The 19,316-nt window shown below is 44.2% G+C and overlaps 1 protein-coding gene and 1 pseudogene across 1 annotated transcript in view; both read left to right on the forward strand.

The window, feature by feature from the left end:
* Positions 1-428: 428 nt before the first annotated feature.
* The window catches only part of LOC114607442 (collagen alpha-6(VI) chain-like), a 71,383-nt gene continuing 52,495 nt past the window's right edge, over positions 429-19,316 (forward strand). Inside the window, exons 1-3 of the mRNA XM_077916351.1 lie at positions 429-460; positions 14,197-14,291; positions 15,842-16,471. Of these exons, the coding sequence (XP_077772477.1) occupies positions 429-460; positions 14,197-14,291; positions 15,842-16,471 (757 nt within the window). The remainder of the gene's footprint in view (positions 461-14,196; positions 14,292-15,841; positions 16,472-19,316) is intronic.
* Positions 18,188-18,283, forward strand: LOC114607944 (U6 spliceosomal RNA; annotated as a pseudogene).

Here is a 19,316-nt window from a genome sequence, read left to right on the forward strand (position 1 = left end):
CCCGAATTCCACCGATTGAAGCAGTCCAATAAGCACATAAGGGACAAAGTGGCCCTTCAAGTAAACTGGTCCCAATGAAGAGTGTTATATTAATAGTAAAACCTTCAACCTGGCCCAGTTAAAAACCAGTAGCCAGTGCAGACTCATTGAGTGGATCCTAGTGCTGCTAAGATCGTGGGTTCGAGCCCCACGCTGGGCAAAAGATTCCTGCATGGCAGGGGGTTGAGATGGATGACCCTCAAGGTACCTTCCAACTCTCCTTAGGGTTGCCATATTTATAACAGATGTCCTTTCTGTATCCTGGACAGGAACGGTCAACATCATTTTATTTTGCGTCGATAGGGATTTCCAAACTGTTCAGGAAATGATTTATTTTTATTTGGGTCAGATTTACGGAGGAAAAATATAAAACAACACAAACTCCGACAATGTTTCTTGTGCGTATCACCCTGCCTGGAAAGTAAGTTCTAGATTTCTCTTTGCAAGAAATGCTTTAAGCTAAAAAAATATAAATCTCTGGCTTTTCCAAAAATAACAAAGCTTGCTCGATTTTTCAAGTCTCATGTATAGGTGTGTTCTAAACATTACACACTCTTTCCAAAGTTTATCTTCCTTTATCTCCCGGACGTTTCTTAAGCTTTCCTCTTTTCCGTTTCCATGTTTTTATATATATGCAGACAAGCTTATGAAGTAACTCCTTAATACTGTTTTTCCTGTGTCCAATATTGTATCAAGAGCCAGACAACTTGACTCAACTTATAATTGCTTCCTGAGACAGATGGATGCCAACAATAATTGATGGTCTCTTGTGATCCTGTTTCAGTGCCTGCATTTTGTCCTGATATTGCGTTTAACATACAGAACTTATTTCCCCCGCCTTTTACATTAATTGACATTAAATTCATGAAAGTAATTCGGCACAGTGTGAAATTGCAAAACACAGTTGTGGAGGAATGAGTAACCAGGATTTTAAAACACCTCGAATCCCACATCAAATATTTTGGATAGCAATGAAGAATCTTTGTGGGGCATGCATAGTGAAATTCGCAACAGCATCAAAACATTTACCTATTAGATTACAGGGGTCAGCAAACTTTCAGTAGGGGGCCGGTCCACTGTCCCTCATACCTTGTGGGGGGGCTGAACTATATGTTGGGGAAAAAATATATGAATGAATTCCTATGCCCCACAAATAAACCAGAGGTGCATTTTAAATAAAAGGGCATATTCTACTCATGTAAAACACACTGATTCCTGGAACGTCCGTGGGCCGGAATTAGAAGGTGATTGTGCCCTATCCGGCCCCCGGGCCCTAGTTTGCCTACCCACGTATTAGAATTTCATGCAGTAGACAATCCTTATTGTAGTTCTGAAAAAGAATCAGAGTTTAATTAGACTATAGATATTGGGTGATATACGGGTATAAGGTGGAATGAAGAAGGAGGAGGAGGAGGAGGAGGAGGAGGAGGAGGAGGAGGTGGTGGTAAAAGGTAAAGTACCCCTGGACAGATAAGTCCAATCGAAGGCGACTATGGGGTTGCAGCACTCATCTTGCTTTTAGGCCAAGGGAGCCAGTGTTTGTCCACAGACAGCTTTCCGGGTCATGTGGCCAGCATGACTAAACTGCTTCTGGCACAAGGGAACACCATGACGGAAACCAGAGCACACGGAAACACCGTTAACCTTCCCGCCACAGTGGTACCTATTTATCTACTTGCACTGGCGTGCTTCCGAACTGCTAGCTTGGCAAGTCGTACTCGACAGTATGCCATTCCCTCGACAGAAGAGCAGCTTTGGGGCAAGCTGTGCAGACTCGTTGCATGAGAGGAACACACACGCAACAGAACTGCACAGAAAAGTTCTACGTTCTGTGTCCTTGTCTCTTGAAATGCTACCAAACAACGTTTTGGGTTGGGGCTTTTGCTTTTGGCTGTCACCTTGTTTAATATGGTGAGCGGCCAGCTACTCCTCTGCAAATAACCACTGCCAGTAGTTTTGCTATATTATTTGGCACAAGTTGAGCTTGTGATAAGAGGTAGGGGGACTAACAGATGTGAGGGGGGGATGAAAGAGAGGGGAATTCACAAGAAACCAAGTTCTTTTCTATACAGCAATTTGCAGTCCAGTTGCACAGGGTGGAAGAGAGGAAATCCCCTCTGAAAATGCCACTATGGCCTTTGACTGTGGATTCAGAGATAATGATGCAGTAACCAAAATCAAGGGTGGGTGGTGCAGCTTGCTTTTCCAGGGAATTTGTTCCAATTTGCTGCCTTGGGAGAGGATTTATGGGATGTTGCTGACAATGCTGCTCATAAAAGGGGCCAGTCTTTCCTGAGCCACTTTGCGGTTGACGAAGTCGTGCAGCTACCTTGTCAACTGGTAAGTGTCTTCATTCATTGCTTGTCAGGGGTTGCTGGTGTTGTTGAGATAAAAAAAAAAACCATTTTTTAAAGTTACTGTTTTGTCAGAAGACTTTCCTGGGGTGTAGATATTGAGGTGGCTCCCCCCCCCCCCGCCCCCTTGACATGATATACTAAAGAAAGACATTATTGACTGCAGATTTTACAGTCCAATTTGAAATGAGAGGTCGTGACTGTATGTGATTGCTTCAAAGTGTTCTTAGAAGCTCTGAATGTTTTTAATTGTTCCCATAATTATTTATTCAGTTTACATCTTGTCGTTCCTCCCAAAGGAGCCCAGGGTGTTTTAGAATTTTGAAAATAAGTTTGAAATGTGCTTTTATTTTGTTTAAAATTATACTGTTTTAATGTTTTGATGTTGCCTTAATAAATACTCTCTCTTTCTCTCTCAAAACTTAAGCTATTGCATTCTGGTATTGGAAACTTTTGTTTTAAGAATGCATAACTAACTCTTGTGCCCAATACCTGTGTTCAGTACTTTACTCCAATTTTAAACACACACAAAATGTGCATAGTGTACGCTTTTTAATTTGAATCTTAACTCTTCGTTTGTGATGCTGGCAATGTTTGCTTAGTGGATATATACACCATTCTTTTCTAAGCGTAGCATCATTCTGATACCATGCTCATTCCTTTCCTTTCCCTCCTGCACAGTTCTTGAATATTTCACTGGCCTTCACAAGGGCAGAAAAAAGCATAAATATATCCTCCATAGATGTAATCTATTCACCGCTAAGCACTTTTTAAAGTCCTACTGATTTCCTAGGAGATTTAAGCACCTATTTAACTTCCACTGAGTGACATTAGTTTAAAGGTACTAATCTATGACTGCTCAATGTAACAGTAACCGCTGCTTTGTGATCCTCTTATTCTGCAAAATCTTGAGGAGGGGGAAATGAGATTATTGCTGGAACACAACATGACTGTTGACATCCATGGTTTGTTTCTGTATGAATTTTCTTCTAGTACTGAGCATTCTGTTACAGATTTGCCTATCGGTTGGTGCATACTGCCGATTCCCCTTCTTATAACATTGCAATTCTGTATACATCTTCTCAAAATTAAGTCCCACTGAGTCTATTAGGAGTTACTCCCAAGCAAAGACTGCAATTCTGTGCCCCCTTAACCTAAACTAGCCCCATTGAAATCAATGGGACTTCTGCGTAGATTGTGCTGTTAGCCTCTAGAGCAAACTAAGCGCACAGCAAAACTTCTTCAACGGCACATTTCCCCCACTCAGTCTGGAAGTTTGTTTGGGCAAGGTATTCCAACAAAACGCACAATTTAAAATACAGATTCCGAGCATATAAGGAATAATGCAGTCAGAAGCAGTGTCTGGGCGGAAATCGCAAACAATGTCCATGAAAATCTGGATGTAGCGCAACCCAGCTCTGCAGTGCCGTTTTTGGCGATTTTCCTTACAAATAGCTGAAAAGCTTTATTTTTCGTGTGAAATTACCCCAAAATTGGCAACCCTAATTTAGTAGATCACACCACAATTCATTTCTCTCCTCCCCTCTGCTGTCACTGTGTAATAGAAGCAGAACTTTCACATACAACTATCATCAGAGATTAAATGTGAGCGTCTTAATAGTAAAGTGAAAGCATTTGATTTTCATTTTTTGCTATATATGGTCCATTCAAAAGTAAAACCAACTGGAGTTCCTTGGGGCTTACTCCTAGGAACCCGGGTGTGAGATTGCTGCCCTGCACACTGCTATCTCCATATTTTTCCCTGTCAGAGGACTATAAACGTAAGTTCCATTTGGTCCAGCATTCAGTTTTTCACAGTGGTCAGACAGGTCACAGTTCTCTCCCACTGAGAAGGACCATCATTCAGTGGTAGAGCACACGCTTGCTTTGTAGAAGATCACAAGTTCATTCACCAGCATTTAAAGGTAGGGTTGGGAAGCCCTGCAGAACCTCTGCTAGTCAGTGCTGCCAGATAGATCAACAATCTAACATTCTCTATACAGTAACTTTCTATATTACAGAGCCAGTGTGGTGTAGTGGTTAAGAGCGGTGGACTCGTAATCTGGTGAACCGGGTTCGCGTCTCCGCTCTTCCACATGCAGCTGCTGGGTGACCTTGGGCTAGTCACACTTCTCTGAAGTCTCTCAGCCCCACTCACCTCACAGAGTGTTTGTTGTGGGGGAGGAAGGGAAAGGAGAATGTTAGCCGCTTTGAGACTCTGTCGGGTAGTGATAAAGCAGGATATCAAATCCAAACTCCTCCTCCTCCTCTTCTTCTTCTTCTTCTTCTTCTTCTTCTTCTTCTTCTTCTTCTTCTTCTTCCTCTTCTTCTTCTTCTTCTTCCTCATCCCCACCCCAATTAAACCTGGCAGTCAGAGAAGTTCCTTTTGGCCATTGTGGCTAATCACCATCAACAAGCTCATCCTCCATTAATTTATCTAATGCTCTGTTAAAACCATCTAAGCTAGCAGACATCTCTACGCATTCATTGTGAGAGTGTACCCTTTTGACTGTCCTGAATCCAGCCCCTATCAGTTTCTCTTGGTGACACAAGGTTCAAATATTATGGAAGAGGGAGAAAACATTTCCTCCACATCGTGTACAATTTCATAAATCGTTATCATGCTATCCTTTTTAAAATTTAAAAAAAATCCTCAAACCCTTGTTTTAAGGAAATGTGCTAAACCTGCTTGATTTATTATTATTATTTCCTGCATGTTTTCCAGCTCTGTGATGTGCTTTTGGAGTTGGAGTGACCCAAAATACACAGGTAAGTCTTCTTCCTACTGCTGTTTTCTAACTCTATAAAATTACTGGTGGGGTGGGGTGATGAGAAATATATAGGCACTTCTTCTTCATCATTGCTTTGTTAGGAAATTGGGACAATTTTTTCTGTTTAACACTCCTACTTTATTTATTTAAAGTAATACATATACCTTGAAGCCAGATGTTGCAGCCAGATGTTCTACCTCTACCACCCAGGTTCCCCTCTCTTTTTTTCCAGCTGATATTCAATACGCTCAGTGTTTGTTGGGCTGTTTGGTTATTGGGCTTAGCCCTGTCCTTATTGAACTGGAGTTTGTTTTTGGAGAAAAATATGTTTGAGTGGAGAACTTCAGGAGATTCATGCCTTGTGTCACTGAAGCATCCTTTGCAAGGAGAGACTTTGCCCTCCCGTTTCCTGTGGCCGCCTGCCATCACTAACAAAAAGTAAATGTACTTGTAAGTTGTCCCACATGTCTACTGTCAAAAGCCTGGCTCAGTGCCTAAATGTGGGCAGACTTTCTAGGCTAGCCAGGACAGTGTTTCTTGGAATGTAGTCCAGGCAATATCCAGGAGGACAATGCATGAGCTTCTGTAATGATGTTCTGATCTGGCTCTGCAGTATGAAGCCCGGAAGATATACCTTGATCACGGACTCCAGCTGTCTAAAGCACTCCTTGGGTGCTTCGTATTGGGGAGGTTGCCTCGTGAGGAGAGGCAGAGATCGTGAAAGCACTAGCTGTGAAGTTTCTCCATCCCTATGCTTGTCACCTAACACATGGAAGGTGATTGCCTTGGGGAGCCTCTGGGATCTATGAAGGCTCCCCATCGTCTTTAGAACTTAATAATAATAATAATAATAATAATAATAATAATAATAATAATAATAATAATACAGTGGTACCTCGGGTTACATACGCTTCAGGTTACATACGCTTCAGGTTACATACGCTTCAGGTTACAGACTCTGCTAATCAAGAAATAGTACCTCAGGTTAAGAACTTTGCTTCAGGATGAGAACAGAAATCGCACGGTGGCAGCAGGAGGCCCCATTAGCTAAAGTGGTGCTTCAGGTTAAGAACAGTTTCAGGTTAAGAACGGACCTCCGGAACGAATTAAGTACTTAACCCGAGGTACCATAATAATAATAATAATAATAATAATAATAATAATAATAATAATTTATACCCCACCCATCTGTCTGGGTTTCCCCAGCCACTCAGGGCAGCTCCCAACAGAATATTAGTAATAATAATAAAAAAGCGGGGGGGGAAATCAAACATTAAAAACTTCCCTAAACAGGGCTGCCTTCAGGTGTCTTCTAAAGGTCAGACAGTTGTTTATTTCCTTGACATCTGATAGGAGGGCGTTCCACAAGGTGGGCGCCACCACCAAGAAGGCCCTCTGCCTGGTTCCCTGTAACCTCACTTCTTGCAGTGAGGGAACTGCCAGAAGGCCCTCAGAGGTGGACCTCAGTGTCTGGGCTGGAAGATGGGGGTGGAGATGCTCTTTCAGGTATACTGGGCTGAGGCCGTTTAGGGCTTTAAAGGTCAGCACCAACACTTTGAATTGTACTCAGAAATGTACTGGGAGCCAATGTAGGTTTTTCAAGACTGTGGTCTCGGCGGCCACTCCCAGTCACCAGTCTAGCAGATGCAGCTGTTAGCACACTTCCAGGCAGGCTGTTTATTCCCACAAAAGTTGCTTGTTATCCGTCAGCTTCTGCAGTTGTCCCATGACAGGAAATGACAGGAAAGTGGGAGACAACCAAGAGTAGCCAGCAAAGCTGCATAATCTCAGCGTGAGGTTATGGGGATGAATGACCGATAAACAGAGAACATCGTATAAACCCATTGCAAGTTCAGTAAAATATACTGGATGCTCGGGTTGCGAAAGTGATCCATGCGGGATGCACGTTTGCAACCCGCAGCGTTCGCAACCTGCAGCGGCACCTCTGCACATGCGCGGGTTGCCATTCGGCACTTCTGCGCATGCGCAAAGCGTGATTTAGTGCTTCTGCGCATGCGCAACCCCTGAAACCCGGAAGTAACCCGTTCCGGTACTTCAGTGTTTCAGCGGTCCATAACCTGAAAAAACGCAACCTGAAGCATCTGTAACCCGAGGTATGACTGTAAAAGCTGGTCTGCATACTCCTTTAGGTAGCAGCTGTATGACTTTTCACTGGAGGGCTTCATTCTCTCCTGCCAACTTTGCAAACAGCCTATATATCAGTGTCAGAGACCCCTTCTCCAGAAATCAGAAGAAAGCTGGGGTTCCCCCTGGGTCTTTGCCTCTCCTCTTCCTGCTAACTCTTGTGACATGGTCACTGGCTTCTGGCCAGCTTGTCAGTCCCTCACAGGGTTCAGTGGGTGAGTTGGACTTGAGCTGAGTACAAAAATAATAAGAAGAAAAGTAAGTGAAAGGGCAGAGCACATCTAATTTAATATCCCCTTTCCTATCTACAAGGGACGTGGGTGGCGCTGTGGGTAAAACCACAGAGCCTAGGACTTGCCGATCAGAAGGTCGGCAGTTCAAATCCCTGCGATGGGGTGAGCTCCCGTTGCTCGGTCCCTGCTCCTGCCAACCTAGCAGTTCGAAAGCATGTCAAAGTTCAAGTATATAAATAGGTACCACTCCGGCGGGAAGGTAAACGGCGTTTTCGTGTGCTGCTCTGGTTCGCCAGAAGCGGCTTAGTCATGCTGTACGCCAACTCCCTCGGCCAATAAAGCAAGATGAGCACCACAACCCCAGAGTCGGTCATGACTGGACCTAATGGTCAGGGGTCCCTTTACCCTTTACCTTTACCTTCCTATCTACAGATTCTCATGTATAGCACAGTGACTTCCATGAGCACAACTGCACCCCCAGGATCTTTGCAAATAAATGGTTTGAGATGGGTTAATGAGGCACTGAAAGATGGAAGAAGTTTGAAAGAAAGGCTGGGTTTATAAAGATTCAGAAATTCAGAAGGGCAGTCAGCATATTTGCCCAGGTCATCCCTGGTATCGCTAGGTAGCGCTGGCCTCCTGCCTGAAAACCTAGAGGCGCTGCAGTCAGTGTGTAGACAATATTGAGCTAGATGGATGCAATGGTTGGACTCATCGCCATTAGTGTATCCAAGTTATTGGAACCGCTAATGAAAAATATGCGTTTGTGGGAACATTTGCTTGTTCTGCAGAGGACTGAGAATTGGCTCTCGCTTGTGGCTTTTGGTTTCAAAGAAATTTGATTACCATTTGGCAAAGGACTTGATCCCTTACATCTGATAAAAACTCCATACTTCAAAACGGATGGACAAAATAAAAGGTTTATGGATGGATTTCAGATGGGGAAAAAATTATGAAACAGCTGTTGGATTTCGAAGCGGGGGGGAGGGGGGAGTGGGACTGATTAGCCACACCAGAAGTATGTTAGAGTAAATAAAGATCAATCCTAACATGGGTGAATAAAATAGAGGGCAAGTTTCAATGTGCCAAATTGTGAGAGGACCGCTGCTTCTCCCATCCTGCCCTAATGACCTCATCTTTGTTTAGGTTCATGTCTTTTGAAATACTCTTAATAGACAGTGAAAGGAAAAACCAGTACAGTAAAATTATTTCCTACATCGGGCTTCGCATCCAGAAAAAATGCTGGCAACTGTTAAGTTTTGTTTTTAATGTACGGTATTTTTTTTATTAAAGATTTCTCGGTTTACAAAAGGATGTGTAATGTCTCTTTTTTCAAGTTACATTTTCTACAGATCAGTTTCATTTGTTGAGACATTAGTGTTACATCAGGAAGAAAAGGGGGAAAGAGGTGGAAGGGGCCATGTTGAATAGGGGTGGGGTGGCGTGGCGATGTTTCCATTTTACTTAATGTATGTGTGGGGTTTTGTGTCAGCGTCGCTTGAGCGGGTTCTCTTTACTATTCGCTTGTGCTCCTTTGGTGGTGAGAGAAGTTGGGGTTGGCCTAGGGTGTGGTTGTTTGTTTGTGATTGGCCGTAGTGAACATTGTTTTCATGTGTGAGTGGGGTGGGTGGGTGTTTTTGAATCAGGTTAGCCAGATTGATTCGTATGCTGTTGGTGGATTCTTGTCGTTGTCTTGTTGGGCTGTGTATGGGATAAAAGGGAGCCATACCGGGGTGAAGGCATCTTCTTCCATTTGTCCCTGTGTCAGTTTCAGTTTATGAAACCAGGGGTGGGGAAACTTTCTCAGCCGCCAGGTCAATTCCTTTTCTTGGCATCTTGGCGTCCACATGCCAGTAGTAGGAAGAGCTGAAGGCAAAAGTGTGCAGAGACGTTCTGGCACCTGAGGGGGAACGTCCTGCTGCCCCCCCCCCCCCCCCAGTGATAAGGGTGGGGAGGGGCGTGAGGCTCGGCAAGGGTTGTTAAGGATAATGATTTAATTCCCTGAAACGGGAATGTTTGCTTATATTGAATTGCTGTGTATTTTTAGGGGTTTTCCTTTGGCGGTAGCTCCCTCATGTGATTGGCTGACTGTGAGTCACATGAGAGAGGCATTCCATTCTGTTGTGATTGTTATTCAAGTAACTGTTGTTTTTAACTGTTTTTCTGTCTCTCTGTGTGTGAGAGAGAAAGAGAGGTAGAATCTAGACACATAAAAAAGAAATTTGTGAAGAGGCTTTTTTAAAAAAAAGTTTTGAAACATCTATTGAATTTGCCATAGCTCACTATTGCCATCTAGTGTCATACAGTGGTACCTTGGGTTAAGTACTTAATTTGTTCCGGAAATCATGCTCTGGTGGCGCGGCGGCAGCAGGAGGCCCCATTAGCTAAAGTGGTGCTTCAGGTTAAGCACAGATTCAGGTTAAGAACGGACCTCCGGAATGAATTAAATACTTAACCTGAGGTACCACTGTAGTTTACAATTAAGAACCATAGGTGTAAGGGTTTCCACCAGGTGGTCTTGACATGGGCAAGTTCTTTCTCCTTCCACCCTGCCTGAGAACCTTCCCCAAAGGAGGTTGGATGGATTTGAATTAAACCTGGCCATCAGTCAGTTGAAAAAAAATAGCTTGGGTCTACTTTTCCTTTCCTTTTAGGGACGCGGGTGGCGCTGTGGGTTAAACCACAGAGCCTAGGACTTCCCGATCAGAAGGCCGGTGGTTCGAATCCCCCCGATGGGATGAGCTCCCGTTGCTCAGTCCCTGCTCCTGCCAACCTAGCAGTTTGAAAGCACATCAAAGTGCAAGTAGATAAATAGGTACCGCTCCGGCGGGAAGGTAAACGGCGTTTCCGTGCGCTGCTCTGGTTTGCCAGAAGCGGCTTAGTCATGCTGGCCACATGACCTGGAAGCTGTACGCCAGCTCCCTTGGCCAATAAAGCGAGATGAGCGCCGCAACCCCAGAGTCAGTCACGACTGGACCTAATAGTCAGGGGTCCCTTTACCTTTACCTTTCCTTTCATAAATGCAATGAGGGAATTGCAGGTCGTATGTAATTGGACTCCTGAATTGAAGAGGGTTGGACCAGATGGCCCTCAGGGTCCCTTCCAACTCCATGATTCTGTGACTCCACTGGGCTTTTTATGGCTTCTTTTTGTCTGCCTGATTAAGTTCATAAAGCCAGAGGGCAAAACAGAGATGTTTAAAAAGGCCAGATATTTCTCTGGCTCCAAGGAATTGCACAATGAGTTCTGCTCGTGTTTCTCAGCTCGCGCCATATGGCAGACTGCTTTTGAATCAGAGGGGAGCTTCAGAAACAGCTTCTGATATGCATGGAGGACTAATGTTCGAAGGAGACATTTTTTAAAAATCCCACTGGTCAAGCTCACGCCCCTTAGACTTCCTAAAGTGGCTCTTTGGATCTCAGTTACGACGCCTGAGTCACATTAATGGGAACTGGCTCGCATGCTTGGATGTGTATATTTTTAGTTCCAGAGTTCTCATAAGTTTTTTTGTGTGGCTCAAGGGAGCTCATCCAGTTGAAGAGGGGGTAGGATACCAAAAGCACCCCATCCTCATTTCAGAGGGAGACCGGTCCTGGAAGGATCCTTTAAAAAAATCCCATATTCTCAGAGACTTTGCTGTTGTTCATAGGAAGCCCAGAGCACTTTAGATGTCCCTTTTATGAAGAGACACGTAGTGAGACTATTGGTCCCCTGCTGGTGAGGCTTGCTGACCTCCTGGAAAAGCAAAAATTGGACCTTTTCCTGTTAGGCAAAGATCATAAGATGACCCGGATGGTCGCCAGATTCTGTGTACAGATCTGTAGGCGCAGACCATTCCCCGACTCAAACTAGTTCGTTAAGAAAATCCCCAAACTCGGTTCCATGGATAACTCTGGATCATCTCTCTGCGGTAGCTTATCTTAAAGTTTTAAGTGTCTATACACTTATCACATTTATAAATTTTAAATTTATTGTTGTACATTGTTTTAAATGTTTGTTTTCCTTCTGGAATTGCACTCCCAAGTGTGTTTTATAAGCTGGTCTCCGACCGTAATAAATTACAGTGGTACCTCGGGTTACATATGCTTCACACTAACCCAGAAAGAGTGCTTCAGGTTTAAGAACTTTGCTTCAGGATGAGAACAGAAATCGTGCTCCGGCAGCGCGGTGGCAACAGGAGGCCCCATTAGCTAAAGTGGTGCTTCAGGTTAAGAACAGTTTCAGGTTAAGAACGGACCTCTGGAATGAATTAAGTACTTAACCTGAGGTACCACTGTATCTATCTATCTATCTATCTTCAGAGGGAGACCCAGGTATGTGCCCTCTTTTGCGTTGAAGGTGTTTGAGTTGACAGCCGGATGCGACCCGGGACAGTGAGCTGGAGTCAACTGGTTTTCTAAGGCAGGAGAACAAATTGTCTTTTAATGCATAAAAGTGGTACCATTCAGCCAGCGTGCGGTGTAATGGTTATAGTGTTGGACTTTGACCTGGGAGATCAAGGTTCGAATCCCTGCTCTGCCACAAAACTCCCTGGTTGTTATGAGGTAGCTGACAGGCGAACAGCTGAGAGAAACCAGGCACACGGTGAGTTTCTTAATCGGTTCATTTATTAGCATCAAACAGAAACACACAGAGATCCATAAAGTGTACTCCCACAAGGCTTGAGCTGTTGCCCAGGGTGCCCGCTCCTTCCCACACCAACTCATTTTGTATGTGTAAGACCCTTCCTGCTGCCTACGGTGGCTGCCAAGGGACCCTTTCTGTCTCTGTCTGGTTTTCTGCTCTGTGACATGGATGAAATGCCTGGTTTTAGGGGAAGGAAGGGGGTCTTGTAGGCTCTTAAACTTAATGCTATTGACTGGCTCTGGTACTGTCTCTATCACATCTCACTCCTGCCTCTGTTCTCATATATCACCCTTGACCCTTTCACCCTTCACCCTTGACCTTTCACCCTTCACCCTTGACCTTTCACCCTTCACCCTTCACCTTTCACCCTTCACCCTTGACCTTTCACCCTTCACCAATGTCCCTTCACCCTTGTCCCTTGTCCCTTGTCTTGTTTCCCATCACCACAAACCTGGATCCATACTATCTTCTGCACTCGCCCTGAAAGCCTCTTTGTCAGGCACTGTCCCCTACTTCTCTTCATCTAGCCAGTCCCTGACAATGGGTGACCTCATGATTGACCCTTGACCCTTCACTTGTCACCCTTAACCTTTCACCCTTCACCCTTGACCTTTCACCTTTCATCCTTGACCCTTCCCCCTTCACCCTTGACCTTTCACCCTTCACCCTTCACCCTTGACCTTTCACCCTTCACCCATGTCCCTTCACCCTTGTCCCTTGTCCCTTGTCCTGTTTCCCATCACCACAAACCTGGATCCATACTATCTTCTTCTGCACTCGCCCTGAAAGCCTCTTTGTCAGGCACTGTCCCCTACTTCTCCTCATCTAGCCAGTCCCTGACACTGGGTGACCTCGGGCTGGTCACAGCCTCTCAGCCTAACCACCTTTGCAGAGTTGTTGTGAGGATGGTATGAGGAGGAGGAGAACCATGAACAACTTACTCCTTAACTTAAAGAAAACAAAAGAGATTATTGTGGACTTTAGGAAATATAAATTGAATATTCAGCCACTTATTTTTGAGAAGTGTGTGGAACAGGTCTCGGTGTTTCGATTTCTGGGAATGGAGTTGAGAGATGATCTAACCTGGGGAGAAAACAGCAAAGACCTGATGAAGAGAGCACAGCAGAGGTTCTATTTTCTGAGTATCCTCGGGAAAAATAATCTGTCAAAGGACCTGTTGATGGCATTTTACCATTGTACTGTTGAGAGTGTATTAACTTATGGTCTGTGTGTATGGTTTGGGAGCTTCATGGTCAAGGAAAAAACAATGTTGTCCAGGGTTGTAAAGACTGCAGAGAGAATAACTGGGTGCACTCTTCCCACCTTGGATCAAATCTATGCTTCCAGGTGCCATAAGAAAGCTGCAGAGATAGTGCAGGACAGTGCGCAACCCGGAAATGATCTCTTTCAGCTTCTGCCTTCTGGAAGAAGGTACAGGGTTATAAAGACTAGGACTAGCTGCCTGAGAAACAGTTTCTATTCAAATGTGATTTTGGTTTTAAATGTGGTGTAAGGTAGTCTCCTGCCAACCTAGCAGTTCGAAAGCACACCAAAAAGTTCAAGTAGATAAATAGGTACCACTCTGGCGGGAAGGTAAATGGCATTTCCTTGCACTGCTTGGAAGGTTTGCCAGAAGCAGCTTAGTCATGCTGGCCACATGACCCGGAAGCTGTACGCTGGCTCCCTTGGCCAATAAAGCGAGATGAGTGCCACAACCCCAGAGTCAGCCGCGACTGGACCTAATGGTCAGGGGTCCCTTTACCTTTTTAAGGTAGTCTCTATGGGAGTATATTGTATTTAATTATGGGGTATCAGAGTTTTTAGGGGGTTAACCAGGCTGGGATAGCAGGCTTGTTGGTTTCTGAATGTCTGATGTAGATTTTCAATTTCGTTGTTCTGTATGGGATAATGACAATAAAGATTATTGTATCGTATTGTACGCCACCTAGAACTCCTTGGAGGAAAAAATGGTATCAGTGAAATGAAATAATGAAATGAATGTGATTATGATGTCTTCCCCACCTCCAGATTTTTTCCTGGCTCATTTGTACACAGAATGAAGATGTTTCTAATGTTTTTTCTGGTTACTCTCGGAGCACAAACTTCTACAGCACAGAGACCTGGTAATTCAGTATCCTTTTTAAAAAAATGTAGCATGTCATATTTCGTGTTAAGATCAGTGGTTCTAAATAAACACAATTTTCACAATTTTCAATTGTGTCTATTTAAAGATGCTGGTAGCATTGAGAAAAATTCAACGGTGTAAATAAGTTTTGATGGATGTAACAATGGATTATTAAATGGTTTCGTTAATGCAAAATATGGAGGGATGTATGGTATGCAAAATGAACCACGGAAAAAGAAGGGAAGTCACTGATTTAAGGTTGTCTAAATGGTTATTTTGAAATGTAATTTAGAAAATTATATAAATTTTATTAAATTCTCAGTGGTCCTTCCAGTCTGGTGGCAATTTAGATCATAAGCTCCTTTCAAATAGATATTTGGTAGTAGGTTTGCAGCGGGGGGGGGGGGGGGAGAGACGGAGTTCAGGGCCGGCTCACCCATGTGGCAAGGTGAGGTGCCTCAGGCGGCAGGATTCGCAGGGGCAGCAGCAGATCTGGCCTCCAAGGAATGCATCATCTGCTGTTGCCACCACCATTGGCAGCAAGGGCCGGATCTGTTGTCTCCTTGGCAGCCCTCCCTCGATGCCATCTCTACAATAGGAGAGAATGCTGGTCTCCTCACACTCATAGGGAGGAAATGGTTGGGTCTGTTGTTCCCTGGGCACTGCACCCCCCCCTCTTTTTTTTGCCTCAGGTGCCAAAATATATTGAGCCAGATCTGGGATAGCTACATGTGAAACTTTAGAAAACTGCATATGTATAGTTGGCATTATCATTATTATCCTTAATATTAAATTATTTTTAATGAGACAAGGATTCAGGGGCAGACAACAGCAAGCCAGTTTTGTTTGTGTGTTGTGTAAATTAGGAGGACAAAGTGTGACCGCAGGGAAATGTGAGGCATGCTATAACATTTGATGCACTTAATTCTTCAAGATATTTTTACACTGCCCTTCATTTCTCTAGAGCAATTTACAAGAAAGACTAAAGCAATTTCAGTGTAAATACAAAGTACAATAAATTGAGGATACAAGTTCACAAGAGCAATAGATATATTGGTATATTTCTGACATCAGAGGATATTAACAAATAAAAGAGAATTCATGATAAACTGTATAATTTTTACATATTCGGGTTCCACTTCTTTTTATTTATTCATACCCTGCAACTGTCCCAGAAAAACCAGGACAACCTATTTTTTCTCATGAGGGGAAAAAATGGCGGCCACTTTGGGCACTGTGATCTCGTGCAATTTCATGCTGTGATTTCCCACAAGAAAAGCACTTTGGGGGCCACGATCTTGTGTGGTGCCCCAAAAGGCATGTTTTGGGGCACTATGTCCCTCCAAAACACTTTGGGGAGGGGAATCATGAGAGATCACCGCACCCTAAATGGCCACCGTCCTCTCACAAGAAAGAAAAAATGAGAAGATGGGGTCCTGGAAGATGGGGTCCCGTTTTTTTACCTTCAATTTGTTGGAAGGTATGTTTATTGTCTGTGTAAAGCCCTGATAAGCTTATGCACTAAGTTTTTATTTTCTGCTTTCTCAGCCTCTGAATCTGCAGATATTGTCCTTTTGATCGACAGCTCTGATGCCCTTGGGAGAAGGGCTTTTCCATCTGTGAAATCCTTCGTTAACAGAATGATCAACAGTCTCCCAATTGGCCCAAACAGGTATCGAATTGCACTCGTGCAATACAGCGATGACGTGAAGGTTGAATTCCAGCTGGATGACTATAAAGCAAAGAACCCCATGCTGAACCAACTCAAAAAGGTTTCGTTCAAAGGTGGACCTTTAAGGACTGGGAATGCCATACGAAGGGTCCACGAGACGTTTTTCAGAAGCCCAAGAAAAGACAGGAACCAGATTGTGGTGGTCACAACTTCAGCGATGTCGGATGATCCCGTGGAAGAAGCAGCAAGCCGACTGAGGCGGGATGGGATAAAAATAATCGCGTTAGGAATCCAGGAGGCGGTGCCTCAAGAGCTGCAGTCAATAGCTACTCCTCCATTCCACTATAAATTTGGTACACCAAGGGATCTCCTAGCGTTTTCTCAAAACATGTCTGAAGTTATTGGAAAGGCAGCACAAATGGAGATTTTCACGGCCACGCCAACGCCTGCACCTCCAAGGGTGACAGGAAATGTCACAGGAACCGTTGGTCCTGTATCTTCAGAAGGTAAAGAAATCAAGGCAGCAGAATTTCAGAAACATGGGGCAGAAAATCCCAAACTTGGACCGCATTCGCACCAAACTTTGGAAGCGCTGTGATACCACTTTACATTGCCGTGGCTTCTCCCCAAAGAATTCTGGGAGCGGTAGTTTGCTAAGGGTGCTGAGAGTTGTTGGGCAACCCCTGTTCTCCTCACGAAGTTTAAAGTCCCAGCATTCGTTGGGATGAAGGATCGGTTGTTAAATCACTGCAGGAATTGTAGCTCTTTGAGGGGGACATGGGGGGCCCTGTGGGTTAAACCACAGAGCCTAGGACTTGCTGATCAGAAGGTTGGCAGTTCGAATCCCCGCGACGGGGTGAGCTCCCGTTGCTCGGTCCCTGCTCCCGCAAACCTAGCAGTTTGAAAGCACACCAGTGCAAGTAGATAAATAAGTACCGCTGCAGCGGGAAGGTAAACGGCGTTTCCGTGCGCTGCTCTAGTTCGCCAGAAGCAGCTTAGTCATTCTGGCCACATGACCCGGAAGCTGTACGCCGGCTCCCTCAGCCAATAAAGCGAGATGAGCACTGCAACCCCAGAGTCGGCCACGACTGGATCTAATGCTCAGGGGTCCCTTTACCTTTACCTAACAACGCTTTAAACCTTAACAAACCACAGTTCCCAGAATTCTCAGAGGCGGGGGAACCATGATTGTTGAAAGTGGTGTCATAGTGCTTGAAATGTATGATGTGAATGTTTCCTAGACAATACATTAACTTCACGTATATATCTAATGTATATATTTTTAAAATGACACTGCGGCTGCAGTGTGTGGGGACAAGGGACAGTACATTCATTTGCCAGAGGGAAGAAGAGGCGAGCAATCTATTTCATCTCTGTGGGTCTCCAGCAAGGGCAGGATTCTGTAGCGTACTTCGGCGGAAAAAAAACAAATAGAGGAACTTAGCTACTGTCTTAGTGAGCTCCTGGTCTCTCCGCTGTAATAAGAAGCGTATAACCTCTGTCTCTCATTTCCATGTTGGAATACATTTTGTTGTTGTTGTTTAGTTGTGTACGACTCTTCGTGACCCCATGGACCAGAGTACGCCAGGCACTCCTGTCTTCCACTGCCTCCCGCAGTTTGGTCAGACTCATGTTTGTAGCTTCGAGAACACTGTCCAACCATCTCGTCCTCTGTCGTCCCCTCCTCCTTGTGCCCTCCATCTATCCCAACATCAGGGTCTTTTCCAGGGAGCCTTCTCTTCTCATGAGGTGGCCAAAGTATTGGAGCCTCAGGATCTGTCCTTCCAGTGAGCACTCAGGGCTGATTTCCTTCAGAATGGATCGGTTTGATCTTCTTGCAGTCCATGGGACTCTCAGGAGTCTCCTCCAGCACCATAATTCAAAAGCATCAATTCTTCGGCGATCAGCCTTCTTTATGGAATACATAGATGGTCTAAAAATTGTTGGCAGAGATCATCATGCATTTTACATTTAAGGGCCATGTGAGCTAGAGTTTCCACCAGGTGGGCATCACATGGGCAGATCCTATCTCCTCCTGCCAAACCCGCAAACCTACCCCAAAGGAGGTTAGAAGGATTAGAATTGAACCTAGTCATCAAAAAAGCCCTTCTTTCTTGCGGGTTAAACAAAAATTGTAAATAATTAAGGTTAAATTCCTGCGCCCAAGAGAGTCGAAAATAAAGAGGGGAACATGTTTTTCCCGCAGCTGAGATTAGTTCCTGGCTCGCTTCGGCAGCACATATACTAAAATTGGAACGATACAGAGATTAGCATGGCCCCTGCACAATGCAAAACAAATTAATCGGTTCCAGACTTTTAAAAACAACCCCTAAAACAGCAGTTTAACATGAATTTTACTATCCAGAGACTTTTGATCCATAAAATGAAAACTGTGTGGAACCCAGTTCAGCTACTGATTGATTGATTGATTGATTGATTGATTGTGTGACTGAAAAAAATGGATTAAAGCCCCCCATCCAAACAATGACTATCATCAGTGCAGATAAGAATATATATATATATATATATGTATATATATATAATCTACAATACTGTCTTATTTATTTTATAGCACAGTCTGAGGGGCTTTAATCCATTTTCGCAGTCACACAATCAATCAATCAATCAATCAATCAATCAGTAGCTGAACTGGGTTCACACAGTCACAAAAACAAATGAACCAAAAAAAAAAAAGCCTCAAAAACAAAACCGCAAAATAAATAGCAAAAACAAAAGTGCTAACTTTAATCCGTTCCGGAAGTCCGTTTGACTTCCAAAATGTTCGAAAACCAAGGCACAGCTTCTGATTGGTACATGCACCCCAGAAACAATAGCTGACAGCCGCTTTGGATGTTCGGCTTCCAAAAGGTGTTCAAAACCCAAAACACTTATTTCTGGGTTTTCAGCGTTTGAGAACCAAAGTACCACTTTAGTTCCATTAGCATAGCTAAGTTAGGTCCATTAATTTCGATGGGTCTGCTCTTGAAATTTAGCTGGATATCACCCCAGGTGGAAATGCACCAACTATTTATTCAAAGCTGCAGGGCAGAAATCTCTGACTTATAAGAAGAGCAGGAAAAAAGCTTGGCGGAATAATGTCCCGATTGCTGATTGTCTTGGCCTGAATCGGCGAGACTTTTTGCCAGCACCGCATGTCTAACCCCCTCTCTGTCCCCTCTCTCAGACTTTGCATCCAACAGTGAAAGCATTTTCCTATCAATCCTCTCACACTTCCCTTAATGTTTGTCCCTTAAAGAGACAGTACACAACTCACCTGGCTCTTTCTTAGGAGAACGGAACTGGTGTCCCTGGTAACAAATATGAAAGGTAACTTGGGGGATTTGAACCTTT

Source organism: Podarcis muralis, chromosome 12, assembly GCF_964188315.1.
Source record: "Podarcis muralis chromosome 12, rPodMur119.hap1.1, whole genome shotgun sequence".
NCBI lineage: Eukaryota > Metazoa > Chordata > Lepidosauria > Squamata > Lacertidae > Podarcis > Podarcis muralis.